Below are 27,963 nucleotides of genomic sequence, written 5' to 3'. Positions count from 1 at the left end.
ATCATTACCATGACTGCCTTCAGTAATATCTTCAAAATGCTTTTAATCATGTACAGATCACGCTGGGTGTCTCAAGAAAATCATGCCCAAATAAAACTGTTTACTCAGTAGAAGTTCGCGTTACAACACACTGGCCAATGGTAAATGGACCTGTCCATCTTTGGAGGTTTAAATTGTTAATATAGTTTTCGGTGAACCTTTGCAGTAACCTCTAATAAAAAAGAACAAGAGTAGCTGCCAGCCAAAACAAAGAGCAACCTGTCAGAGGTAATGAGAAGGTCCACACTGCAGTTCTTTATGAAAGCAAAGCACATTGTGACATCCACACGTCTGAAACTTCATCACCACCACAGGCGCTACAGACCAAATTTCTGTGTAAGAAATCTTTGAAAAGGGACCAAAACAAACAATAAAGCCTGCCCTCAATTACAAGCAGGTGGTTCCCATTATATCTTAATACAAAGCACATTCTGCAGTATCGGGGCACCTTTGATACAACTCAAGCCCTTTAATCTGTTAACTAGGCCTTCCAATTAGGCTCCAATAAGCAGGCAGTGTCAGGATTAAACTGTTAAGACCAAAAGAGTTTGGGATACAAATGTTACTGCAGATAACATTATGGCAACTCCTTGTCAGTGGAGGGATTTAGCAGTGCATGATAATAACAGTCTGATGAATCTGTCATTTTGTCTCACTGCTAGAATAATACTGCTGCTGAAAGTATGTTGAACAGGCTCAGGCCAAAACAAAGCGCTTGACCTGGAGCGGCACAACTGAGAAATGCAATGGAAAGTCACTGATTCTCAGAGAGGATAACTATGCATGTTAAGTGAGTTAGCTTACGGTGGAAGGAGCGTTCCAGACTTTCCAGATCTTATAAACACATCACTGTTCTGGGAGCCACGGTGAGAACCTAAGACATGGCTTTTCACACCTCATTCATCAACTTAATTAGGCCTAATTATAGTTACTTCAAGATCTTTGCCCAATTGATCCCAGCTAAGGTATTTCACAATTATTATTTTTGTCAATCAGGGTGGACATCCTTTTTTTCCCTCTCAGCTTTGTTTTGATTGTACCCATACACAAACTTGACTTGGATTGCACATTTAAGCTTAATTAATTCCACAAATCTTAAAGATATCTCATACTATCTTCCCATTTTGAATCACAAACTCTCTCACAGGCTCTCTATTTCAGGCTCATTGCAAGACCAGCCACACCAATAAAAGGAACTATTCCCATCTGTCCAGTAGAAAGTCACTGGGATGTATGATATGACTGCCAAAGATAGGAGGAAGCACTGGAAGAGATGGGCTCAAACACTGGCTAAAGTTCCATAGAGGATATCAGTCATATGTCATCCAATACCGATTGAGGACATTTCCATAGAGCAATTGTCCAGAGTTTTCCCAGACTCTTTAGATGTTTGAGCCAGATTTGAACTCTTGTGTATCATGATGAACAATTTACAAAGACCCTCTTTAACCTGGTTGTCATTATTCAGAGATGGGAACAAAAGTGAATTCAGGAAACCCATTAAAGCTGCATAAACTCTGTGACTTTTAGGCCAAATGTAGACACCATTTTCAAGACCGGGCGACACACAAACAGAACCCCAGTAATGAGGAGGGATGACAATCCTGCTTCGAGAAGTCCACACACACCTGTGCGCGAGCACACACACGCACACACACACACACACACACACACACACACACACACACACACACACACACACACACACACACACACACACACACACACACACACACACACACACACACACACACACACACACACACACACACACACACAGGGCACCATATGGAGGAACGCCCTGAGGATTTTTAAATGTAGAACACTGAGTCAGCATCTTTTTCCACCAGTGTTTTATGCACCTCGCTCTCCCTCCCTCGCTCTCTGCTCGCTAGCATGTCATTAGAAGAGAGCAGTTATCCTCCATGCATGCCTGACTGCCCCAGAGCATCAAGCCAGTCTCCTATAGACGTCCATACAGTCACAAATAAGACCTCATAAGCACAATGGTGTTTTCACCATTCTCCTTGATTCAAAAGCTTCTCCTTTAGACTTCCGGTGACAATGTGGCGAAGAGCAGTTGCGTGCTGAAGAGGCAGAGTCGCTTCAACTTTATTTGTTTAAAATAATGTTCTATAAACTTATTATTTTATATTCACAAAGTTGTCTAAGAGTGCTTTCTCACTGGGGACCCGGGACCGTTTCCGAGCACACTTGCCCCCAGATTCACCCCAGGTACGGTTCCTTGATGAGTGTGAACGTTGCGTTCCGTGCCCGGGCGCGGAACAGAGAACCATGACAGTGTCCACTTGAAACTCGGCGGGTGCGCTGCTGGGTTCCCTGCAGAGTGCAGTGCCGAATCTCATGCGATTCCACTGATCGGAAAACAAGGCTTTGCGGCGAAGGTGAAAATCGTCGCAACTGACCATGCTCAGAAGACTGCTTTGCGACGATAGTCAGAACTGGTGCAACTCAACATGCCGGGACTTCTGTCATGTCATAGACATGGTGACATCATCAGTGATGTCATAAATCCTTCCCTGCAGAGGCTATAAGTAGGACCAGTAGAGTTTGTGTAACCGCACTCAGTGCGACTCAACAGAGTGAGTGAGTAAACGGTCACTGGCTGCACTGTACGCTAAATGTAGGTGGTTTTCTTACTGTATATCTTGTGTGTTAAAATGTGCTGATGTCTTTAGCTCGTTACACAGTGAAGTCTCCTCACACAGCAGAGACGTCTTTAGCTCGTTACACAGTGAAGTCCCCTCACACAGCAGAGACACAGTGAAGTCTCCTCACACAGCAGAGACAGGATGACTATTCTACAAAGTGCTGTAAAGCCAAGCAGGCGTGTGTTAGTGAGCAGCAGATGGGATGTGTGCTCACACTTTGATGTGCCTGCAGTGCAGTCTCTTGATTTCCTACAGACCCGTGCACCAATCCAACCAAAGCCGTGCCTAATTCTCAGGCGTAATAGAGTGCGACAGAGTGGCATTTGCAGGCAGCGCTAAATACAGCCATTACAGCTGGAGTGTGTGAGCGCTATGCTGTTTGAACACAAGCTTGGGCTGCGTCCAGGCTGCCTATTAACACACAGCATCAACACTGTAGCCGCGGTGTCAGAGGCTGACAGACATTAGCGGGGATGGCCCCTTCTGTCTGATATCACAGATTGGAAGCAGGCGGGCGGTCGGCCCCCGCAGCGCACAGCGCGTCCGACCACCGCAACTTGGCAGGGAAACCAAAGAGAGTAGCGTTCGAGAGGCCAACCCGATGAGTGCTGAAAAGAGGGGAGAGGGAGCGGCACACGGATTCTCCCTTGAACTCTTGCCACAGCCAGACCTTTCTTGAACGTCCCTCTCAGTATGCATTTTCTCCCTCTATCAGAACCTTGAACATCCCTCTCGTGTGCATCCTCCCTCTATCAGAACCTTGAACATCCCTCTCAGTGTGCATCCTCCCTCTATCAGAACCGTGCTGTGCTGAATTGGGCTTGAAAAGATGAGACTGATGCTCCATCCTCAGTAACCCGAAACCCTCTCTTCTTCTGCCTCAGTATCTCAAGCAGCATAGCAGCTGCAGTGGTTACAGTGATTTGAATCACTGGTTTTGCCACAAATGAAAATATTTATGAAAACCACCCGGCGAACTGTGTTTCTGATCAAATGTGACGCCGACAATAGGCCATGCTGTGTCTCCCTGTGCCTTTGTTTATTGGGTTCTTATCCGTTCGTTTAAAAGATCAGATATGAGTTCGGGAGGCATTGAGACGCGGGGCACGGACCTCATTTGCACAAAGCTCTAAGCTTTATGTAAGGAGCGGTGCCCACTCCCGGCTTGCGGAGCTCCCCACCTGCCCCACAATGCATTGCGCGGCTGTCTCCAATACGGTACGTGTCCACCAGGGCGGGGGTTTTCACGTGCCCGCTCCAAAACGTGGAGGACAGCCCCCCAACAAACATCGAGCCCTCCCACAAGCGTATGGTTTAGTGGAAGCGGGGCGGGCGGGCGTGAAAACACAGGCTTGTGTGGACATGTACCATAAGTCCATAGTAGCCTCGTCAGAAACACAACAGCCAGAGAGAGAAATTAATGCAGGCCACCAATCACAGACGACCATACAGCGCGCTCTACCAATCACAGACGACCATACAGCGCGCTCCACTAATCATGCTGCTTTCCCCCTATAAGTGGATGGGAATTTCTGTTTCTGAGCTGCGGGGCATCACGTGACTTGCAATACTGAGCCTTGCCACCGCGCGTGCACACGCACATACACACGGACACACACACACACACACACACACACACACACACACACACACACACGGGGAGCAGCCTCAACAGGTGTTTTCCATGCGTGCACCAGTTGTTGTAAAACTAATTGTGGTTAAGCAAAAGCTGGCAACATCTGAGAAAGACAAAGCAGTGGCTTAGTGGCCTTTGACTCTTGCTTGCCCGTAAAGCAAAGCTAAGCTGAGCCAAAATCTGAAATAAAATAAACTATCCTTCAATGAACCTCATGGGGAAATGGGGAAGATTGATTTATCAGTGCCCCTTTAAACATTCAAACAGAAAGACAGATATATAGGCAGGTGGACCATCAGCCAGACAGACAGGCAGGGCAGAAAGCAGGCAGGAAGAGGGACAGACATGTGCAACACTTGCATGCTTCGATCATCATACAGACATGTGTTTTACATGCAGCAGGATTACGAACATGTAGGAGACACCATAAATCTACAGAGGTTAGCTTTCTTTCCTTCTCTCAATATATATTACATGTGTGTTCTGTCCCTCTCTCTCCATCATGGATGCATCCGCAGGATACAGTAAGAAGTCTGCCATTTTTTTATGTAAAGCTCACAACACTGATTCCTGCAGAAACTGGTGCCTCAGTCTGCATATAGTACAGATATCCAGGTTCCCAGGTTGTGCAATGTTGTTGCATTTCCCTTAGTGATTTCTTCTTACTGGTCCTCTTGTCATATCTTGTCTCATCAAGAAATATAGCAAGTTTGGGGGAGACTAGACTCTCCCCAGACTCAAATATTACGTTGAAACGCTGCGCTCCGCATACTACATAAATGGGTCTGTACCACTTCACAGCCACTGCTGGGGTTTGAGGGCGGATCTAGGGGGGTTAAATTGAATGAGTGAGAGGTCATAGCACCAATGAGAGAGTGGTTCGAAAAACGGGCTGCACCTCCCGTGTTGTCTGATCGCAAAGTCGTTACTGATTGGGCAGGACTGTATCCATCACTGGCATATGACTGGCCAAGTGAACGGTTCCCTCCCATTACCAGCCGGCTGGGGGAAAGCATCCCAGACCCAGAGAGAGCTCTGCAGCATGCAGTAACGTAGTGTATCAGCGTAAGAACTCTCATGGGTCTGGCGTCGAGACTAGGGGGAGACTGGCCCGTTGGTCAACATACACACGTCACATACTACGCCAACATTTTCCATGTCTAGTCAATTGTTGGCCCCGTTGTTACATGCTAACACTTTCACATTCAATCACTATGATGAGTGATAGCAGGTGACTAACATGCTAAGTCTGAGCTTTTAGTCTGTTTTTGGCCTGTAGTTTTTTTTTTTTTTTTTTTACTATTTCAGAGGAGCAGCCACATATTCATCCTCTGTGCAGGTTCAGTTTCCCATCGCCCACCACCTTCATTTGTTATGGAAACAATACAACAGATCACGCTTCAAGTCTAGTGGGAAGAGAGATCTTCCAACAGAGAGAGTAGACCCTGTTAGGTCACAATGTTATTTTTGTATCATATTGCATATCATTCTGTCATGTTAATTTGACAAGTCTACACAAAACTGCCAGACATATCCATATCATTAAAATGATTGACCACTTAGCTAAAGACAGAGCTGCTACAAGCTCTTATTTTCTCACTTTTGAGGTAATCCTGTTATCGCTCAGCATAGTGTATTATCACACACTGTGCTGAGGATAACTAAGTGTTACCATGGAGCACTGGGCCAAACTACCTACCAGGCACACATGGGTGCTTTTGGTGCTTCTATGTTCTTCTCATCACATAATAATGTGTGAGTTGAGCGAACAGGCCAATCTCACAAAAACAAAGATGTCTTCCTTTGTTTGGAACAAACATCTGCAGGACAGACATGCAGGGACTGGTGGAGTTCACAAGCTCAATACTCTCCACACAATATTATGAGCTGAAGACTCATATAATATGGTAAGCTACAGGCATTATACCACCTTAGCATATACATACCTATCAAAAGCATATTTTGCCTTTCCACAATAAAGAAACTATGAAACTAAGACACCCATATCTGCTACTGTACCAATAGTCAAAAACTCCTTCAAGATCAAAATACAAAAGGATCCATAATTTCCTTTTAAATCATTTGTGGATTAAAAAATGCAATTGTTCAAAAAGCATTTGTCCAAAAAATATGATATGTCGCACTGGGACTCTTAAAAGGATTTTCCAAGAGATTATGAAGGACTTGTTGATTTGAGAAGACAAACAGTGTAGCTGAAATGCTCTAAAAATAGCCTAATACCTGGACCCAAACCCTCACAGCATACGATTATCAGTGTACGTTGTTGCCTCCACACCGAGCAGAGGTGGAGGTGGGGGGAAGCTGGCTGAGCACAGGGTCGGCCGGCTGTATAATGACTCTGGCAAAAGGAGAAGGGGATAAATCTGTCTCCAGGGACGAGACCAGGAAAAACGTTTAACGACAAGACAAGAGTGGAGAGGAGAGTTCTCACTGAGGGAGATGGAACACAGGATGTGGAGAGAGAGAGAAAGAGCTCAGAGAGGACAGAGAGCGGCAGAGAGAGAGAGCTTCCTTCATCTGTCTGATATCTCAATCTTCTGTTCTCCACTGTGTCGTGTGAAAAGCAAAGAGGCTCTGTCAAAACAAAACACGCCTCAAACAAACAGCCACACGGTGCTGTGAAATGTCTGTGAAGAACCCCTGGCAGGCAGAGCCTTCCTCCTGGGAAGTTAGGATCAAACGGGAAGGCCCCTCTCTGAGTGTGTGTGTGTGTGTGTGTGTGTGTGTGTGTGTGTGTGTGTGTGTGTGTGTGTGTGTGTGTGTGTGTGTGTTTGTGAGCATGTGTGTGCTGAGATGGGTAGTAACAAGCATCCTCTGTTCTCCACTCTTAGCTCTGCAAGCTTCTTCCAAAACACTAACAACCATCCTCCTGTGCACGTTGACGCAGAGCGCAGGGCTTCAGACAGTGGACACAACAATCAGACAATGCACAGAGACTGGGAGGACAAGCAGGTATTGTACGGGCTCACATGTTCACCATCTGATGGTGAAGGTGCCAAGGTGCTTTGTCTGAGGGTCAAGATGGTTGAGTTGCACACAGCAGGTGAAGGGTTTCAAACCTTGCTTCAAACTCTGGGGCCGGCTGCACAAAACACCTTGAGTTAATGTTTGCATAAAATTTAATTGGTTGCCCAAAACAGTCTTCTAACATTTTAAACATTTGAAGGAAACAGTCAAGAGAAGATTTAAGGATGTTTTGCGCAACCGATTTTATTTGCTGGAAACCTGAACTCGGTCTTTAGGGTGAAATCTTAACTCAAGGTGTTTTGTGTAACCGGCCCCTGGTCCTGAAGTAACTGGGGTTTTGTTTTTTGTTTTTCTGTCCATCTTCAGAGATGTTCCACAATTCTACAACAAAAATATCCTATTGCTAAATTCAGATAATCATAAGAATGCGTGATACTTTATTGATCCCGTAGGTATTCCCTATGGCATAGGGAATGTCCGTTTGCTTGCTTGTCAGCTACAGAAGCTGGTAGCGATTCCGACGTAAAGTGCCTTGCTCAAGGACACTTCAGGAAGGTGAACAGCTTACCAACATAGGGCCTTGGCTTGAACACAATGGGTATATTGTGGCGCACACAGATTAGCATGAACTGACCTGAACAAATTCCAGGGTTACAATGTGTGATAAAACCTCACATGAAGCCAGAGCTGCACATGCCCTCGTTAACATGCACTTTTGGAAGAGTGGAGACACAGTTGAGCTAGCCACAGACCCCCATGAGCTAGCCACAGACCCCCATGAGCTAGCCACAGACCCCCAGGCTCTAGCCTTTAAAGCAGTGATACTCAACTTGCGGCCCGGGGGCCAGATGCAGCCCGCGATAGGGTTCAGAGTGGCCCCCCGACCATTTTCTAATTCACAATGAAAACTAACGCTAAATCAAGTTTGACTGAGTTCCAGCTAAATTGTCAATATGGCCATCTGCTCGGTGCCCAAAAACCTACAATCCACTACAGAAAAATGTATATTAATGTTTGTTTATTAACTGGCCCCTGGCCTCTTGTCATTTTGCAAAAGTGGCCCCCGGACAAAGCAAGTCGACTATCCCTGCTTTAAAGAGTGGAGACACAGTTGAGCTAGCCACAGACCCCCAGGCTCTAGCCTTCAAAGGAAACCATTCCTCTCAGCATTTGCACTACCTTTAACTACCCAGCAAGCCCCACAAAGCGGCCTCAGCCAATCACAGCGACAGGACGTGCTCACAACTGCTCTTTCAAAGTGAAAGCACAAGGTCTGATCTGGCCCCATTAGCGCTTTAACAACATGTCGTCCTCTGAAGATGGAAGTCGCTTCAAAGCTGCACCCACTTAGCTTAACACATAGATCTGCTACAGTGCTAAAGTGTACAATATTTTTGAAAGTGTTGCAAATGTAATATTTTCCTCATCAGATGGAAACTCACCATACTGGCATCGTGTGCCTTTGAAGCCCTCTGGACACTGGCATATCTGGTCTCCACTCTCTGCACATCGGCCTCCATTGAAACACGTATTGGTAGCACACACCCCTGTAGATATTGCATGTAATGTATAAGATAAAATAATAGATTATGTATTTGTCTGTCTGTCTGTCTGTCTGTCTGTCTGTCTGTCTGTCTGTCTATCCATCTATCTTTATATCTAGCTATGAGCCTCATTTTAAGAAATACCTGCAAATTGACATAATACAATGTCACACACACACACACACACACACACACACACAAACAGCCATATCGGATACATAATATTGGTGAAATGCTTTTACTCACGATGCAGACATCCCATCTCTTCACCCCTCTGAGTCCAGCCAGGGCAACACTTATAGACTGTTTCCAAATCCATGCTGTACACCTGCCTGTAGGCGGTGTAGTACCCTGTCCTGAACAGTAGACATTAGATTACAGTCCCATCATGGGATTTTCAGAGTTTGTTGTTGTTTTTAATGGATAATTATTACATAATGTGAACATATTCACGAGGAGAATATGGCAGATAGAAAACAAGCTTTTCATATTTTCAACTCATCATAAGTCCAAATAAATATCTGTTTTACTCAATGGTAATAAACGACACACAGACCTTTTACAGCTTCAACATTTCTAAAAGCCATGAGAAGCATAGTTGTCATTTGCATTGTCCTATTGTTAATGTATCATTACTTTTTCATGTACTCTGTACTTCTAGCATTGTCTTTGCATTGTGGCAGGACTGTGTTCAATTTGCTCAGATTTCCAACCCCAAAGTAAGCCTGCCCACAACCATTTTCTTTTGAAGAGCAAAATACACATTTTGTGTATTCAGAGCGGTCAGTGTGTCCTTGCATGACCGGATGTAACTGCTGTACAGACACAAAGTGGATAAAGAAAAGCAAATCCAGCTTGTGACTGGAAGGTTAGCAGGTCAAATCTGCCAATACAACAGGTGTTCTTCTTGTTGTTCTTGTTGATTAATAATAATAATAAAAAATACTTGTGTATTTGTGAATGTACAGTTGTTCTCACCTCCTCTCATAGCCCATACACCAGCGGTGAGCAGTGCAGCCCTGCTTCCACACCTTGACCATGCGGGTGAAGGCCTGGACACAAGGCTGACGTGTGCCCAACATGGACATCTCCTGGTCAGTACAAACATTTGGCCTGCACATGGAAAACACACAAACAGGAGAGAGAAACAGAGAGAGAGAGAGAGTGTGGGGAAGGGGGGGGAGAGATAGGAAGATCACAGAAAAAATTGACAGTGTGTTAGGTGGACATATCAATACTAAATTGAAGAAAAGAAAAACGAGTTGTTATTATGACGTTAATGAACATTATGTTTTTAGGAGGTAACTAAAAGGTAGAGAGCTGCCCCTGGTGGTCTAGTTCTGCACCAGAGCCAATACATAACGTACATTCAAACAGACATGATGTAGGCTACTCAGGCTATGCACTCCCACATGTTCCACACACTCCCTGAGCTGCATGCACATCAGCTTATCACACACATCTGTACTACCAAGGTCTTGTTTGTCGGCACGCCATAACTTCCTGCCAGAATGTCCAGGGTTTGGACACTGTTTAGAACACCCAATAACCAACCAATTAAACTCCACAGGAAATGTAGTTCTTAATAGATTCAGAGAGTGTGCACATAATAGGCTCCATGATATATGTGTGTGTGAGAATACTGAAGTGTGTGCATGTTCATGTGCATGTGTGTGCAGCACACACACACACACACACACACACACACACACACACACGCACGCATGTACGGCATGCGTTTATGTTATGCTGAAGAGGTTTTCACTTCACTGTATAGCACTCTACATCACAGACACAGCCTTCATACTGATGCTGTCAGTGCAGGTAAGCCATTCCTAAGGTGTCCTACCTCCACCACAGACCATCTGGCTCCAATACAGCAGCCTGAAGTTAATTAGAGGAAGTATAAAAGGCCTCTCCGGTAATGAAAAAGATTCCTGCAATCATGTCCAGCACACTAGGTCATTTCGTAAACCTCTCATGTATCATACAAAAAAGCACATTCCACTCAATCCCATTATGCATCAGCACATTAGAGCACCCATACTATAAATGCATCCACTCGCACATGGGGCCGGAAAGAGCGACTCCTGGCGAGCTAGTAAGTACTACAGCCTATTAGTACTACTTTGCAGACAAGTTAGAACTGCAAAAGTGCAAAGCATTGTGGAAATTATTTACAATATCCACTGGTGAAATATTGGATGGTTCCTTTATCTCTTGCATTAAAACAACGCATATGTAGACTAGAAAACCTTAGTTCTCCTCCGATTAATTTTCAATGGGCTATCAGTGCATAAACAAAGTAAAGAGACAAGTTGCAAGACAATCTCACTTACATGCCAAGTTGCAGCTCCAAAGATGATGCGATGCGCACAGTGCTGATGAATGATATCCCACACCAAATGAAAATGTCGAGGAACATAATTGAAGGCGGCTAATGACAGAGAAGAGAAGTGATGGTCTGTTCGGTCCTTAGCCTAGCTTTGTCCGTCAAATTAACAGCATCCTGACATTTAATTCAGCGCGCCCAATTGAGACATCACTCAAAAGTTGCTCGTCGTCTTGCGGTGATATTTCTGACGATTTTCCTCTTGGTGGCTCGGCAGAGAGTCGACTCGTCTCATGTCAACTCTCTTGCATCCATTTGAATGGCTTGTCCGACTCAACGCAACGCACCACCCACCACAGTCACTTGAGGGGCCAACTCTCAAAACCCTCCGCGACACTGACTGCATGTTCCGCAAACTCAATGCGGGGGGGGAGATGGATCAGTGCATGGCCAGTCCACTGACCTAAATAATAAGCCAGTCACTCCCTTGCTTTCATGTTATCCGGCTATCGTATCATTAATCTTGGAAGGATATAGCTACAAAATTAATCTCAAATATGAATATTTGATTCTAGTCTAAACTGTTCTCACTGCGTTTATAGTGACATACAGTCACTATTCATAGTGAATTCATCATTCAATAAGTGAAATGATGCACAACTGGAAACATCAAAACCAAATTATTTGCTGTAGTTAAAATTTAGAAAATCTCTAGCGCCAAGGGGGGGGTTTGGCGAAACCCATGTATTACACATTGGAGCCACAAGGCGGCAGTAGCGGTTGGTCGTCTGCTCTCAACGTTTTTTAAGCAAGGAACGTAACTTCCTCGGTTCCTCCTGGTGGTCGTTCCCGTCATAGGTTCCCGTGGTTCCTGTTTGGGTCCACTAACGAAAGAGGACAACAACACAAGCTAAGGAGATGCCTGCTAGCTACATCATCTGTAATACACTTAACGCTACGTAACGCTAATTGTGTTATTTATCTTGCAAATCCTCCCAATATTATTCCTAAATTACTTTCGTGGAGAGGCTAACAACATACCAAAGGGTAAGAAAACGAAGCTAACGCGCTACTTTAGCTTGAAATGGCGCTAATGTGTTGTCTTAATAACTGTCATTGACAAACCAACGTTAACGTTAGGTTCATTTGGTCACGGTAGCATAATACTTAACGCTAGTCAGTGTGGGATACTTTTTGATAAACTAACCACAAGGTAGGCGGTAACGTTAACGTTACACATTCGCGGGTGCTAGCTTCACTAATCGAGTTTGAATGAATTGTTGTAATGTTAACATTAATGTTGTTATTTAGCTATAAACATGTTCAGAAATGTTAATTTGCTAACAGCAGCAATACGAAAAATAACCAGCAAACTTCCTCATTTATCAGTGTACGTCTCTCAGGCTCCTGACACAAGCTACATTCACGTCATGTTAGTCTGTCAGAATGATATTGGTTCTCGGGTCGGGTTGTTTTGAGGTAAGGTAGGAAAGTTTGCCACCTCTCCCTGGCTATACATCTTGAGTCAAGAACTTTGTTATGGCAACGAGTCGGCCTAACTAACTGTCAAGGTGGGAACTTTAAATACTGAAACAGTTTCATACAACATGGCAAATCTCTGGATTTTTGAAAGAGCCTGAAGAAGTGGCAGAAACAAACTGTTACAGATCTAACTTTATAACGGAAACAAACTGTTACAGATCTAACTTTATAACAATAAAGAAGTAGTTGGAACATGTAAATAATATATAACGCTAAGTGTCTAAATAGCAAGTTTGACATAAGGTCACATTGAAGTCTAAGTCAAAGTTATGTCTATCTTTATGCAACTTGCTATCATATGACAGCAACACGAGCACTCTCCCTTTGTAACCGCTAGCTACAGCACATCAGCTGATATGAGTTCTCCTAGGTTTTCTGAGATTCAGGAGATCCTTTAAGAGATTCTGCCGCTGTACTCTTCATATAATAAGTTAGCTGTAGTTTGATGAGATGTGCCATTAAATATAATGCACTATATGCAGTGTGACCATTTGAACAGGATTGGAATTGAAAGTATAGATAAGAAGACGTTAGGTCATTATGGCACAATTTTCTTCCCTTGATAATCTTTTTGTGACTAACAACTAGTCTAATGTGTTACTGTCAAGCTGAATATAACTGTTGTTTTACAGCCAAATGAACGGAGCAGCCTTCCCCTCCACCACGTCAGAGATGGCGGAGATGAACCGTATCCACTATGAGCTGGAGTACACAGAGGGTATCAGCCAGCGGATGCGTATCCCTGAGATGCTCAAGGTTGGGCCTCATGGCTCCGGAGAGCTTGATGCCGGACTGCAGGAAACCCTTCATAGTGTCATGATGCAAGTCCCAGAGAGAATTGTAGTGGCAGGTAGGTGTACCATTTAGGGGTGTCAAAATTAATCGTTTAATTGATGCATCGCGATCGCGATGCGGACGTGTGAATCGAATCGAATCGGTGACAGATGAATCGTTGAATGGTTTATGTTTAAATTTATGTTGACATTCAGATTTTAAAGCACTTTCTAAGTAAAAAAGGGAGTTGATATTTATCCCATTGCTTATATTAATTGATGAAAAAGTAGCCATGTGCAGTACTAATATAGAAAATTGAGGATGAGATACTTGGAGCTGCGATACTTTGAGCTGTATCGCGATGCATCGTGGAATCGAATGGAATCATTGACAGATGAATTGTAATCGAATCGTGAGGCCAGTGAAGATTCACAACCATTACATTCTCTCTATGTAGGAAGTAGGAACTGACTTTTAATTTCAAAATTATACTGGCTGATATTACACTTAACTATGTACATCATTGATGACTGTCACCTGACTGTAATGTAGCCATTATGTGGCTTTGTCAGAGCCTTTAACAGATTTCACATATCTTTCTATCAGTGTGGTACAGCAGTGGGTTGCACCAGCAGTGCGTATTTGCGTAAGTTCAAACATAGCCAGTTTGAGCGTAAAGTCTCACTCAGTCCGAGTTTATGCACTACTAAAAGTGAAATAGTTCCAACGTAGGCATGAGTTACAACTTAAATATTACACCTAGCCCTTACTAGCAGTTGACACGGTTTGCATTGGCAACTTGGCACCATGGTGCATCGTTGTTTTGCGTCGGCAACGCATTCTCCGTGACAGATTACATTTCAGAATTTAAGGGAAATACATTGAGTTGTTGAGGTTTAATCAGGAACATATTTGCATTGAGTTAACACTAGGTGAATGGCATGTCCTTTACAGTATAAATGTAAAAAACACAACAAAACATTAAAAAAAGAGAAGGGTGAGTACTTCCTATGGAGAGACTCAGCGCCAGAATGAAAGATAATGAAAACAACTTTATGAAAATATGGCAGCCACGAATAGATTACTTGCCCCAGGATCTAAGCAATATACTTCAAAGAGGAAGTACGGCGGTAGAGTCCAAAGCTCCAGAAACCCTTTTACGTTTCACTTGAAATGGAAAGTTGCGTGTATGAAGAGAGGGTGTGTGTGTACTGTAGGTAGCCTATCAAGCAGTGATGTTGTGTATGTGGAGGATATCCAAGACAAGTGTTGACCCCACCCCACTTTGTTGTGGGGACTTACTAGTCTCATTTTGTTCTAAATAAATGATGATGTAATCTGTGAAAAATAATAAAAATTTCATTATAATAAAAAAAGAGAAGGGTTAAAATATTATAAACAGGGAGATCAGTTACATATTTTGATTGAAGTAGAAAACCCCCAACTCTGATCCACATCTCATTTTGTCAGGAGACAGTGACGCCCAGTACAGCAGACCCAGGGACCTGGACTTAATCCAGTCCACGCCACTGGAGGCGCTGTCACTGAAGACTCCGCCCAGAGTCCTCACCCTCAACGAGCGGCCTCTGGACTTCATGGAAGTGGAGCGGAGTGCTGCTCCAGCCCCGCCCAGTGAGGAGGTGAGGAGCCGCTGGAAGCAGAGTGGAGTCAGGGTTCTCTCAAAGTGCTGTCACAGTGGTGCTGCAATGTGTGGGTTACTAGCCAGTCAAAAATATGAAATATAAAGTCTCTCATTTCATACCATCAGCATAGCACCAGCAACATAGCCACTGTGTCACAATGTCGAGGATCCTAGAATTAATACACCAATTTAATTTGTTCAGGCAACATGTACTGTTTCAAATAGCTGATGTTTATGAGTGGACAAAGCGGCTTGGTAGGCTTAATGTCAAACCTACCAAGGCCACTAAATCAAATCCACCCACTGACCACAAGGGGATTGTCAGTAAAAGTACAGACTGTTGTCGTCTTTATTCCCTGTAGTTGCGGCCCCAAGGGCGATTACGACGGGAGCGCTCAGCTAGCGAGAACACGCCGATGCGTCACAACAGCCAGCTGATTCGAAATGACTCATCCACGTGAGTATTGGCTTGGACACGCCACCATTAATAATAATATAATAATGGATTTTATTTATATAGCACACTTTAAATTACAACAAAATCTCAAGGTGCTTCACAGAGAGTAAAAACAATCATAGTTTACACATAAAACAGGCCATAATTAGCACACAACGTAGGCTCAAATGTATCTCCTATACACACTAGTCTGCATCTTTTTTCTAGCTCTCAATATCTTCAGCGTTTCCTTGTACGTCCCCGTGTGTTTGCCTCAGTAACTTGGCTTTAGTTGGTTGTCCGTCGTCACTGGAGTTTCACATGATGTATGTTTGCTGCTAGGCCTGTAGCTGCTTTAACTGACTAAGTTTACATGCACACAATATTCCACTATTATTCTGAAAATGACAATATTCTGAATTTGATAAGGGTCATGTAAACAGCATTGTCCAGTAGTTGCATTTTCCAAATTTGTCCTTTTTCCGAATTTAGCATTTTCCGATTAAGACGTGGGATATTCCAGTATTATTCGGGTTTTAGGAGGATTCTTTGATCATGTATACAGCACATTCGGAATATGCATCTCAGTCGGGGTTTTTACCGCAGTTTGTGATGCATTTTGCCTGTTTGCGGTCAGCTGATGTGTGCTAGAAGCGCTAGAATAGGCGATATAATCATATAATCCATCATCTCTGGCATGAGAAAAGAAAATCCCAGATTTCTGATCAGGAGGAGATCAGAAAGATGCCTAACCCAGAGTGAAAGAGAGAGTGGCGCCCACAATATGAAAAACTTGGATATCAGGTTTTTGAATATGCGCAAATATTGCAACACCAAAATTTCCAGCAGCAAGCACCTGAAATGGACCAGATGATGCTGGTAAGAATAGAGTTCTTTGCTGCTCTGTTTATTCTCAACAGAAAAACTCAGCTGTTTCTACCTGCATCTCACACTTCGAGCTACGGCTGCATGTTAACAGGAATATTAGTGGATTATTCATTTAGTCAGAATATGGCCTTTTTCCGAAAACCGGAATATTGTGTGCATGTAAACATAGTCAATGTTTCAGTTGTTGACATACCCAGTTGTTTATTAGGCCACCAACACTAACCCATTAACACCATACTCACACATCACTGTTTTTGATTTGATAATTTCCAGATATTAAATATTTTAGAATTGTACAAGATACTTTAGTCAGGATTCACATTTGACCATAAGATGTTGTAGACCCATTTCACCTGCTGCTGTTCTGCTGATCAGCTCATTACCCGCCGTGGCGGCTGACCTTGATTTCAGTGGTCTTTCTTGGGTGGTCTCATCAAAGATTGAATAAGTTGCTTGTGGTATGTGTCTTTAGTTTCACATCTCCTCCTCCATTTCTGTCGGAGTGCTTGGGTGTATGTTAGTGGAGCACTGCGAGTAGTTGACAGGTTAAAATCTCTTGTGATAATATTACAAGACTGCTTTTATTTGCATTTTTCACTTAGTTTTCATTTTGCTGTCTGCAAAGTTAGTAAAGTTGAGGACACTCTCTTTTCCTTTCATTCTCTCCCTCCCTCCTCCCCTTCCTTCTTATTTTCCCTTGTTCTGCCTCTTTTCTCTGACTTGGCTGCCCTGCTCTTATTGGTGGGCACTGAGCAGTGCAACCCCCTCCCCCCCAGCCCCTGTCCGCCCCTGCCCCCCTCTTGCCATGGCTGAAGACGAGCAGGCCCTGTACAGCCCTAGCGGTGTTCTATCTTTCATCCAGTCTACTACACGTCGGGCCTACCACCAGGTCCTGGAGGTCCTGGATGAGAACCAGCGCAGGTGACCTGCCAATCGCCCGTCCTGCTACGGCTTTGATACTAGCGGCTCCTCTCTATTCACACCATTCATAAATATAAGACTAGGATATTACAGACCTCTGTCTCGCATTAGGATCATTAGATCAGTTCTTAACCATCTGTCAAATGGACAAATTATTATTATTATATACCGGTATATATATATTTTTTAAGGCTTGAAAGAGCTTGCTCTGCTAAACATTGCTTGTGGAGAAGATTAAAGACGGCATCATATATCTTTGCAGTTAGCAAGTTCCACTGAATCTTACATTGACTTGCTTCTCTTTAGCTGCTCCCCTGGTGCATTTTAACTTTCAGTAACACTATTAATACAGCATGTTCAGTGTTTCAGGTGAAATAGTCTGTTATGCCTGCTATGCTTCTCTAATCTGTGCCCTTGGGTCTGTTTGGCCCAAGGCATTAGGAGAGAGACCTCCTCCTCTACCAGCAATACATGCTCTTGTCTAGAACTGGAGGTATGATCATCACATTATGGAGATTCTTGGAACCAGCAGTTATACAGAAGTGACTTGCACTAGGACTAGCCAAACACTTCTTATTACTTTTTTTTTTATGTTAGCTCAAATCCCCCTTGGGAAATTAGGTGATTGTAACAGAACAGATGCAATGACCCAACAATAGCAACAGAAAGTTGCCATTTGGACAACAGCAACAGCAGTCCATATGAATTGAACTAGCAGTCTCTGAAGTCTAAAGTGCTGTTGACATGTGGCTTGCTCAAAACCTTACTAAACCTTCCATGTACTTATCCTCAGTTCTAGTAGCAGAGAGGTAGTTGAGGATAGTTTGTGAATGTCGGTGTTTGTCAACTGAATCTTTGTGATCCGTTTTGGAAGGATAGAATGATAAAGTGTATCTTCCGTAAACACCATTCTAATTGAGTCAAGACACAAGGCTTGTAAAGAGTAGTCAAGTATTGATTTCCAGGACACCACACAAGGTGTATGTATGCGAGGGGACATGCGAGTTGCGTCTGCATGTTTGCAACACTGTACGATGTATGTTGCTCTATCTCTCTTGTTTTCTCTCTCTCTCGTCTCCCCTCTCTTCACCTCTTTAGCAAACCATCACTGCGAGGGGGGTCGGCTTCAAGCTCCAACCCCCTGCAGGAATCCAGGTAACTCCACCTGGCACTCGGTCTTCATGTTGTCCCTCTCTTGCTTTTCCTCCTTCCTTTCCTACCTTCCACGCTCATTTCAGACCAAGAAATAAGAGTAATTAACACTAGGTGGCAGTGGGGAGGAATCTATTAAAGTTAATTTGTCAGTGTTACCTTACCCATTGTGCAAAGGAGCTGATGCGCGTTCTGAAAGAATGATATGCTCGTTCATGACTGACTAGCTTCTGTACTGCTTCTCAAAATGATTCTGTTTGTCTTTCCCAGGCTTGCACTACCGACACTTGACACATCTCTGGAAGGAGGTCCCGATGACATGACTGTCGTCGACGCGGCGACACTTCGACGTCAGGTTAGCCGCTCACAAACACATCGTCGACTATCCCATGGGGAGTGTGTGTGTGTGTGCCAATCTGGAATAGATGTGACTGAGATTGATTTGTTTTTATTTCTGGATAGCTCATCAAGTTGAACCGGAGACTGCAGCTCTTGGAAGAGGAGAACAAGGAGCGAGCGAAGCGTGAGATGATCCTGTACTCGGTCACTGTAGCTTTCTGGCTCATCAACAGCTGGGTGTGGTTCCGCCGCTAGAGCCTGAACTGATTTGCACTGTACCACCGTGAGAGGAGATACGCCTCTCCCTTATTCTGTGTGTCAAATGTTAGCTCAATCTACTCGCTGCACTCAGTCCCTATAGAAGCAAGACCTTGGCGTGGGCACACAAGGCCTGCTGCACATAGGGATGATTTGATTTTGATTTATTTAATACATGTACATTTTTATTTTTTTATAATTCTGTATTGTTGTACCCATTCTGTTTTCACGTGTCTTGTTTTTATTACAAATCTTCTAGCTCAATGATGCTAAGCACGACTAGCTGTACATATTTGTTCACATCACTCGGAGCTGTGGAAAGGATTCCTCCAGATACAACGTCAGGGTATCAAAAGCCACAACGGAGCCACAATGTAGAGGTGTAACAGTGGACTGAATGTTGGATATTTATTGGGGGGAGAGTAATATGTGAATTTAATTGAGGGATATAATGCTATGTTGTAAAACGATACATATGACAAATAGCCCTGTATTTTTATTGATGCTTAAAAACAAATGCAGACATCACTATTTGTCATTATTTTGCTATTGTGTGATAGAAAGGACATATCACACCTGAGCACGACACACTTATGAAATGGAAAAATTGTCCACTCTTCAACTGGTTAATTTTTCATTTCAGAATGTACCTGTCTAATACTGATAACCATATATTTCATTTGAATAAATGCCTATTAAAGTAGATCAATGTGTCATTTCTTAGATGCACTGAAATACAGTGCAATGAGTGCAGCTTTGGACAAGAAGTGTAGTATGTACACCAGTGATTCTCCACCAGGGGGACTTGAGCAGCTTGCAGGGGTACATGGAAAGATTGGGGATTACAATTTATTTCCAAAATGATGAATAAAATGTTGTGAAATACACGCTTGCATTCCTAAGAGAAAGTATTATTTGACCAGGTCGTCAGGATTTATTGATTCCACTTAAAATATAACAATCAACACAAATGTAGAGAAAAAGAACACTGTTGTCAAACTTTGGATCAAAAGTACAGATTAAAATTGTGAACCTACGCTGGCGTCAATTTAATTTCAGTAATCCCAATAATATAAATGCATTAGAAACTTACATTGGACTGGTGGGAAAAGATTTCCAGGAAGTAATAGACAAAGAAAAACAAAGTGTTAAATAACCTGTCTAAAAGGGAGAGGGGAGCTATCAGCTGAGCACTTGACAAAGACAAATATAGACTATGAACACTTGGAGGGAGTGGTGGAAAACAAGAAAATAGAACAGGATACCAGTATTCTACTAGCCTGGGTAAATCCATCCCCCACGTGACCTGCTCTCAGACCTGTTCTCAGTCACTAGTGACTGGGAACTGAGAGAGCAGGTCACGTGGGGGCTGGGTTTACCTAGGCTAGTATTCTACACCCTCCCCAAGATTCACAGAAACCCCATCAACCTAAAAGGAAGACCTGTAGTCTGCAATAGGCTCAGTGACACATGACATCTCAAAATACATCAGACTCTTCTTTACAGCCCTGTATTCTGGGATTACTTCTTTCATCCTTGACATGATTAAAATGAAGGGGAAAGGGGACAAAAACCCTATTCGAAGAGGATAAGTATTATCATGTGATTTAGAAATTATCATCTGTGTGTGTGTGTGTGTGTGTGTGTGTGTGTTTACATATGCTAAAACTATGTGCTCATACTCTTATATTTGTTTACAGTTAAAATAGAAAGCCGTGCCCTGATTGGACTCTTGGTATTGCATCATTACTTTATAAAGAAATCTTACAAAATTGTTCTCGGCCCTGCAGCATCAGTCCAGTTCCTCAATCAAGCAGCGTGGTGGTGGAGAGGAGACTTGGTTTGTTTTGGACTGTCCCTGTGGTTCCAAAATCAGTGGCTGGAGGGCATCCCCAGCCTCTGAATCTGCCAATGGTGAGGACTTACTAGTGACTTGAATTGATGCCTTGCAGTCACTCTTCAAGAACAACAAATCTGTGTCTGGACCCAAAGTAGGTGTGATCTCACTCTGATACCTGATTGGTTCGTCCTCATCGCTATTGCCTGATATCACCTCTATTTTTGGCTTGGACACTTGCTGAGAAGAGAGGATTGTTGTAAAGTCCTGGTCCTCCATGTCCACATCCTCCAGATCGGGCAGATCGTCGATACACAGTGAACGATGTGGTGCTAGCTGAATGGTTTCCAGGTCTTCTACCTCCTCCAGTTCTGTCACCAGTGGCCCAGGACCATGAGTCGTGATCACATCAACTGGTTCAGAGGGCGCCGCCATGATTAGAGGCTGTTTCATCTCAGACTGAGACTGCTCTCTCTCTAGCTCAACTTTACTTGTCTGCCATCTCTCCACTTCGCTCCTCACAGACTGGATTCTGCATGACTGGTTTGTCACTGACTGTCGTTGCTGGGTATCTTCTTGTTGCTCGCTCTCTAACATCGCTCCCTCTCTCTGCTCTGAATTCACTCCCTCTTTCTCTTCCCTCACAGACTGCTTCCCCTCTGAGTGGTTCTGGTCTTCTTTCTCTAGCTGCTCTCTCACAAGCTCTTCACCCGATTGCTCTCCCTCTAGGTGTTCATCATCTAGCTTGTCTTCATCTGGCTCTTCTGTTGATTTACTCTGTCTCTGTAGGAACTCTTCATGGGCTTCCAGGCTGTCCTGCACAAAAGCCTGAATCTTCTCTCCCTGTGATGAGCTCAAAATATGGGCCTGGCTCTCCTGAGTCTCTGGAATGGTGGTCACCTCAATCTCCCCTGGAATGAAACAGACCATACTTTTCACAGATGCAAATCCACATTTACTATGTGTATGTGTGTGTGCAAGGGGTTGGAAGAGTTTAAGATTTTTTTCACCTTTCTCCTGTAGCTCTCGAAGGCGCCGTCTCTCCAGGGCTTTATCTCGGATCGCCGCCATGACATCCAAGCTGTCCTGAATTTTCCTCCTCTCTCGTGTTTCCCATAGCTCCCTTTGGTTGCGCTCCCCCTCTAGCCCCCACACAGCCCATGCCTCTGCACAGGCCCTGTCCCTGGGGAACACAGGTCGGTCGTCAAGGAAGGTGAGCTGTTTGAGACGTACGATCATGGTCTTCCTGTAGTTTGGGATTTGTTTCACTGCTTCATTTCCCATTAGATTGAGGACTCGCAACTGTGGCATGCTCTCGAGCACAAAGAGGATCTCTGGGTCATTTAACAAGTTGTGGGATAGGTCCAGAACACTGATGGAGAGGCACTGACTCAGGTGCTTGATGCCCTCCACTGTTTCCAGCTTGTTATGGGCAATCTGCAGGGTGCCCAGCTCAGGAAGGCAGGAGATGTTCTCTATGGTGCGTATGTAGTTGTTGGAGACATTCAGGGTGCAGAGCTTGCTCAGAGGCTCAAGGTTTTCAAGCTTGTACAGGAGGTTGTGCTGAAGGAACAAGCTGCGCAGCTCAGTCTGAGCGTGCAGGTTCTCAATGCGTTGCAGCCCATTGCTCTCCAGCCAAAGACACTTCAGGCCTGTGTACTCCTCTAAGTTCTCTATGGTGGAGAAACCTTTGAAATGTAAATACAAAGTGTCATTCAGGCAAGGTGTTATGTAAAGTTTGTTTTCCTTACAGTGGTTTTTCAGGAATTTCTTTGTCATTCTTGGCCCTGAATCTTTTTCTTTTTTATCTTGAAGTGGGGCTTGCAGTGTTTTTTCATCCGTCTTTTTTTCTTGAAGCTGATCTCTGTTGACTTCTGCCTCTATGAAGGAGCCATAGTCTGTGGTATCAACTCCATTTTTGATGGGAAAATCAGTTATCTCTGCACCTCCAGCTTCCAGAGTTGCTTTCACCTCCTCTTCTCCCCTCGTTTCGTGGACCTCAGCAGACAGCATCGCCAGAAAATATCTAAAATTAGCAAATCGGAGAAAATGACCGCATTCAAGTTATTTCCAAGATGTTTTATGATAGTTCTCAAGTCGTATAGTCCGACAAGTACTCAATAGTCTGCTCTGTTAGCCATCCCTGTTGTTGTTTGATGTCGCTATGGTAACGCTTGGTCATCACGCGGCGTCCAGGACCGGATATTGTTTGTTTCACAGGGGAATGTTTTCACGGTTACACTCGCTGCTGTCATGGCGTCCGGGTACATATTAAATCGTGGTGCTCTGTCATTAGGAATTCATTACCAACGTGTCTGTACAAATATTTCATTCACACAGATTAGAGAGAAAAAGCGATGGATGAAGGCATATACACTCCTCATGGAAAGGAAGTTAAAGCTCGAAGGACCGCCGCCACCGAAGCCACGGTAATGCTAACTAGCTAACATGGGAGAGTTAGCTAACGCTAACGTTAGAGAGCAACTCAAGGCCATTTGTGATTCGTATGCAAGGCTAAAATGTTAACTTATGACAATTAATAGTTCAATTGGGTGTTTATGTGTAAGTTACTCTGACTAACCTTAGTTACTTAGGCCTGTTTGAATAAACATGCATACACATTTTCAGTGTAAACCAAGTGGGTAAGTGCATCATGCGTTTGATTTTTTACTATCAGCTTAAACTTATTTAAAATTTCAACCATTACATACAAATTCAGAGAACTAAATTTTAAGTCTGTTGTCTGGTGGAACAGATCTTATGACTTTCAAGAGAAATCTCAAGTTATGGCACGAATACAAGTCATGTTGCAAGTCATGTGACTCAAGTCCCCACCTCTGCTGTTACAGTTTAGCAGAAATATGTACATTCTACTTTCTCGGTTATTTAGAATGAAGCCCATGTTGTACTGTCTTCCAGCTCTCAGCAGCCTAACTGGGATTACCATGCCGAGGTTCAGGCTTTCAGCAGCCGTCTGCAGGAGAACTTCCCCTTGGAGCTGCTGAAGACAGCCTTTGTCAACCCCTGTTACCTGCAGTCAGAGCAGGAGAGGAGACAGGCATTAGGCGTGAACTCTGAGACGACCGCTCTTGTTCTGAGAGATAATATTCAGCTGAGTACACAAGGGGCAGGTTTCACCAGGAGCTTCCTTACTGACTGGTGCAGGGCCAGCTTCCCGAGCCTGCACAGTGAGGGTGTGGCGGCCATCGTAGGGCACCTCACCAGCTCGGAAGTGGTGTGCTATGTGGCGAAGAACCTTGGCATTGAAGATCTAACCGTGATCGCAGAGTTCCCCATCCCTGATGATGTGCTCCATTCGACTTTCATGGCTGTGATCGGAGCCCTGCAGGAGAGCAGTGGACCAGAGAGAGCAGGATTTTTCCTCAGGGTAAGAGACTTGACTGCAGTGTCCTGGGCCCTCAGGATTTTAATGGCCCCATGAAATGACATCCTTACTTCCTGGATTTGATGCATTTGCTGTTGAAACAGGATGTCGGGGCAGCCTGATGACTCTCCTTTCCCTCTGTCTCTCCCCCTCCCTAGGATTTCCTGGTCACTCAGCTGATAGGGAAGGACCTGTTTGATATGTGGACAGTGGTTGACCCCATGGGGCTCCTGGTGGAGGAGCTTACTCAGCGGAACGTTCCTCTTCCAGAGCCCCGTCTCATCAGGTCAGCGGGGGCCAGCACCGTCCTGCCTCTCTACTTTGTTGGCCTGTACAGGTATGTAGAACACAGTGGATGCCTTTATCCAAAGTACTGTACTTGGCTTGGGCGATATCCAAATTGAAATAGCACGATATAGTCCCTCCCAAATATCGCAATACATGATAGTATTGCAATTTTCGGAAAATATTGCGCTATTCGGGAAATATCGAGATATTCAATATCATCGAAAATTGGCCCAAACCTACAAAGTACAATGAATCCATGTTTATTTTTATTTTTATGAATGACGTAGGTGGGAATCAAACTCCAACAAGGCTTCCTGCATATCCTATTTATTAAGTTGTTATATTATGAACGCTTCTTGAAGTCATATGTCTGACAAAATTGAATAATGCACGATTGCCTTTAAAGTGTTTGATGAATGCAAATAATTCATGGTACATTGTCTGTGTACTTGTCTATCTGTTGTGTGGCTCCGCATCAGTGATAAGAGGCTTCTGGCTCAGGCTCCAGGAGAGACAGTCCTAGCAGCGGAGGAAGAGGCAGCTCGCGTGGCCCTGCGGAAACTCTACGGCTTCACTGAGAACCGCAGACCGTCCGACTTCACCCCGCAACAGCAACACATGTCACAGCAGCCAGTCGCTCAGTCCATCAGCAGCAATTAATGAACAAACAACTCCTGTCCTGCAGCAGAGAACCATTTGGTGCTGGTGGGGGAGTGGCGACTGGCGAGCATCCACCTTGTTAACAGGAAATATGATACAACATCCTTTTGCATTATGGATTTTAGGTACAATCTCCCTTGTTAAATGTTAACAAATCACATACTGTCCAACAATCTATCAACTGGGTACTCATTGAGTTTGATTCAGTGACCTCATGCATTTTAGTGTCAGTTGGCCCAGAAAGAGGGAGGGAGGGGGATCATTGACCAAATATTTTTGCAAGATCCTATTTGCCTTGGTGTTTTTGCAGGAAGAAATCAAATCCAGGCATTTGTTCAAATAAGTTATCTACTCATACTTGTAAATAATAGAACTGCCATTTGGTTTGCTAGGTTTTCTGTTATTTTGTTGATCTGTAATAAAGCTTACATGTGTACATCATAAAAATGTATCCTATGTGCCTCTTTCTATCAATTTGTTTTGTATTAAGTACTCCCTTATTTTTCTAAATATTACTGACAAACCATGCCATGTAATACTTCAGGACAGTGTCAGCTTACTTACTTCGGCCTTAGTTGTTCCCTGAGGAACATAGACCATCGGCGAAAACCCTCCAACCTCTCCGGTCTTGTGCCCTTCGGTCAAGTTGTCATGACAGCCCCTCAGCCTGTTATGTGCTGCTTCTCCAGGTTGTTCTTGGTGTCAGAGTGTCCGCTTAGAATACTGTCATTTCTCAGACAACTCATGACATGAGATTACAATAGTACAGTCTTCTCATAATGTAGAATTGTTTGATTTGTCATTCATTTCCTTTATCTCTGAGTCCATATTTAGAGTTGTTAGCCCTCGAGCTATTGGGGTTTATTGCTGGAGATGTTAATTGTACTTACTGTATCAGGGTTCTCTTCACTATAAACCATAATGCAATTCACAATTATTTGTGAGCTAATGTGATTGAAACAAAACATGGGCCAAGCTACAGTGTGTCAAGTAGCATTTCACCTTGGCTAATTACAAAATTATTTCAAAATGACCTTTTGGATGGATATACCATATTAAAGTTATATTTAGGCTATTATGAGGAGGATGTTGTAGAAATGTATGTGATGGTATGAATGAGTCGCCTACCAAGGTTTTTAACATTCCACAACATTATGTTACTCAGAGAGTTCAACTGCAGGCTATGGCTAAGGGTTTGAACCATCGGCATATAATAATTCATATATCTCAGTGGTTTGAACCGTGTTTTCATTCATGCAAAAAGAAAATCCTCCACACATCTCAATGGGAGGGCACTGAGCTCAGAATGTAATACATTATTTTACATTATTTTGTAGAATTTGGGAAAAATATATATATTTGACCATTTCTTCAGTTATTTTACATTAAGCTAAGTGTTTATAAATGTGCATTGTTTTCTTGAGTAATTTAGCTGTTCTTTGCAAGTACTGACTACGCATAGCACTTCACTTTCTACTTCTACCCATTGACCCCTAAGATGATTGAGTGATGTAGTGGTAATGCTGAGCCGCTCCGTGGTGCTAGTTTGCCACACGGAAGCCTAGAGGCGGGCCAACCTTGACCCCCCCCCCCCCCCCGACTACAACCAAAGATAGTTAATTAACAAGATATTTAACGACCGACTTTTTTCAAGGCCGGAAATCACCTCAGTCATGGCAACCAAATTATTCTGAATGACGTCATTCTTCAACCATGTACGGGACAGAAGCAACTGCTAAACATGTTTGGGTTAGTTAATAGATGTGTAGGACCGCAAAGTTAGTAGTAGCCAACCTAAATCAAATCCACCTCCCAAGAAAAAAATAGTCATAGTCGGGAATGATCGGGACTGCATAAGGGATTTAGGCGAAGACGGAAGTAAGCAGAGGTAAACATCTCGTTTTGTCGGCGAGCCTTCTCCCTTGTTCTCTTGGAGACGCGAGGCCGCCTTGACAGCAGGACTGCCTACCGACTCTACTGTTTTTAACGAGTCGGTAACCGTTAACCAGACCGTTCTTTTGTGTTCAACTGACTCCTTAATCTTGACTGGGTTTATTTTATTCTCCGTGTGTTCCTTACCATGGCGGCGAGTGCGAAACGAAAGCAAGAGGAGAAACACCTGAAGATGCTGAGAGAAATGACGAGTTTGCCTCCCAACAGAAAGTGCTTTGACTGTGATCAGCGCGGCCCAACCTATGCCAACATGACACTGGGCTCGTTCGTATGCACCTCCTGCTCTGGCATTCTGTAAGTTGTTAAGTGACCTTAGCCAGACATGGCGCGCACCCATATAGAATTAACGTTTTGCCTTCGTTTCAGCTAACCTTACATGATGGCAACCAGCTAGCTAGCGTAAGATGACTGGCGCTACTAACGTTACTTACGTTATCTAGCGGGCGCTAGCTTGTCCCAATGATCTCGACATTGTCTTGCTTTACCGTTATTGGGTGGGGTAGTTGGGGGGTGTCAAGCAAGCTAGCAACCACCCGAAATGCTAGCCTACTTTAGCATGCAAATGCTAGCGTTAGTCAATGGAACTTCTCTGACATTAAACTGGTCTTCCAGGTTTTGATAAGCAATTCAATTATTTGCTAATATTTGTCAAAAATGTGATGTGTACTTCTCTACAG

General features: G+C 43.8%; 5 protein-coding genes across 9 annotated transcripts in view; 3 read left to right on the top strand and 2 right to left on the bottom strand.

Moving 5' to 3' along the window:
- egfem1 (EGF-like and EMI domain containing 1) overlaps window positions 1-11,304 on the bottom strand; it is a gene marked incomplete at both ends in the record, with an annotated part of 92,890 nt that extends 81,586 nt beyond the window's left edge. Inside the window, 4 exons of the mRNA XM_083636617.1 lie at window positions 8,778-8,882; window positions 9,126-9,235; window positions 9,858-9,992; window positions 11,219-11,304. Coding sequence (XP_083492743.1) covers window positions 8,778-8,882; window positions 9,126-9,235; window positions 9,858-9,992; window positions 11,219-11,304 — 436 coding nt within the window. The remainder of the gene's footprint in view (window positions 1-8,777; window positions 8,883-9,125; window positions 9,236-9,857; window positions 9,993-11,218) is intronic.
- Window positions 11,305-12,075: 771 nt separating this feature from the next.
- Window positions 12,076-19,971, top strand: mffa (mitochondrial fission factor a). 2 transcript variants are annotated; one of them, XM_083637356.1, is made up of 7 exons: window positions 12,076-12,258; window positions 13,386-13,603; window positions 14,998-15,167; window positions 15,532-15,626; window positions 18,513-18,569; window positions 18,837-18,921; window positions 19,029-19,971. In XM_083637356.1, exons 2-7 carry the CDS (start codon window positions 13,390-13,392, stop codon window positions 19,158-19,160), a joined length of 753 nt encoding a protein of 250 aa, XP_083493482.1. In that variant the 5' UTR covers window positions 12,076-12,258; window positions 13,386-13,389; the 3' UTR covers window positions 19,161-19,971. The 2 variants fall into 2 exon arrangements, with proteins under 2 accessions (XP_083493482.1, XP_083493483.1); XM_083637357.1 differs by lacking the exon at window positions 18,513-18,569.
- Window positions 19,972-20,955: 984 nt separating this feature from the next.
- Window positions 20,956-23,013, bottom strand: dnaaf1 (dynein axonemal assembly factor 1; the record flags this gene model as incomplete). Its single annotated transcript, XM_083636616.1, has 2 exons — window positions 20,956-21,911; window positions 22,011-23,013. The coding sequence occupies 2 exons, from the start codon at window positions 23,011-23,013 to the stop codon at window positions 20,956-20,958; spliced, it is 1,959 nt and encodes a 652-aa protein (XP_083492742.1).
- A 240-nt stretch (window positions 23,014-23,253) lies between these two features.
- On the top strand, window positions 23,254-25,730 carry mrpl44 (mitochondrial ribosomal protein L44; the record flags this gene model as incomplete). The annotated part of the gene is made up of 4 exons (XM_083637972.1): window positions 23,254-23,429; window positions 23,920-24,388; window positions 24,544-24,722; window positions 25,153-25,730. The coding sequence occupies 4 exons, from the start codon at window positions 23,254-23,256 to the stop codon at window positions 25,331-25,333; spliced, it is 1,005 nt and encodes a 334-aa protein (XP_083494098.1). The 3' UTR covers window positions 25,334-25,730.
- Window positions 25,731-27,277: 1,547 nt separating this feature from the next.
- agfg1a (ArfGAP with FG repeats 1a) overlaps window positions 27,278-27,963 on the top strand; it is a 32,795-nt gene continuing 32,109 nt past the window's right edge. For all 4 annotated transcript variants that reach the window (XM_083637051.1, XM_083637053.1, XM_083637052.1 and 1 more), the window contains exon 1: window positions 27,278-27,580. In XM_083637051.1, coding sequence (XP_083493177.1) covers window positions 27,414-27,580 — 167 coding nt within the window. In that variant the 5' untranslated portion in view covers window positions 27,278-27,413. The remainder of the gene's footprint in view (window positions 27,581-27,963) is intronic.

Source organism: Poromitra crassiceps (assembly GCF_964638095.1).
Source record: "Poromitra crassiceps genome assembly, chromosome: 5".
NCBI classification, from domain to species: Eukaryota; Metazoa; Chordata; class Actinopteri; order Beryciformes; family Melamphaidae; genus Poromitra; species Poromitra crassiceps.
The sequence above is the reverse complement of the archived record's forward strand: the minus strand, read 5'-3'. Positions and strand labels throughout refer to the sequence as shown.

What these genes read in the sequence shown, in the direction of transcription:
- mffa (XM_083637356.1), top strand. Translation starts at nt 13,390, where the DNA reads ATGAACGGAGCAGCCTTCCCCTCCACCACGTCAGAGATGGCGGAGATG. An exon ending in CAGCCCCGCCCAGTGAGGAG is followed by an intron (nt 15,168 to 15,531) that starts GTGAGGAGCCGC and finishes TATTCCCTGTAG; the next exon opens with TTGCGGCCCCAAGGGCGATT. An exon ending in ATTCGAAATGACTCATCCAC is followed by an intron (nt 15,627 to 18,512) that starts GTGAGTATTGGC and finishes TCACCTCTTTAG; the next exon opens with CAAACCATCACTGCGAGGGG.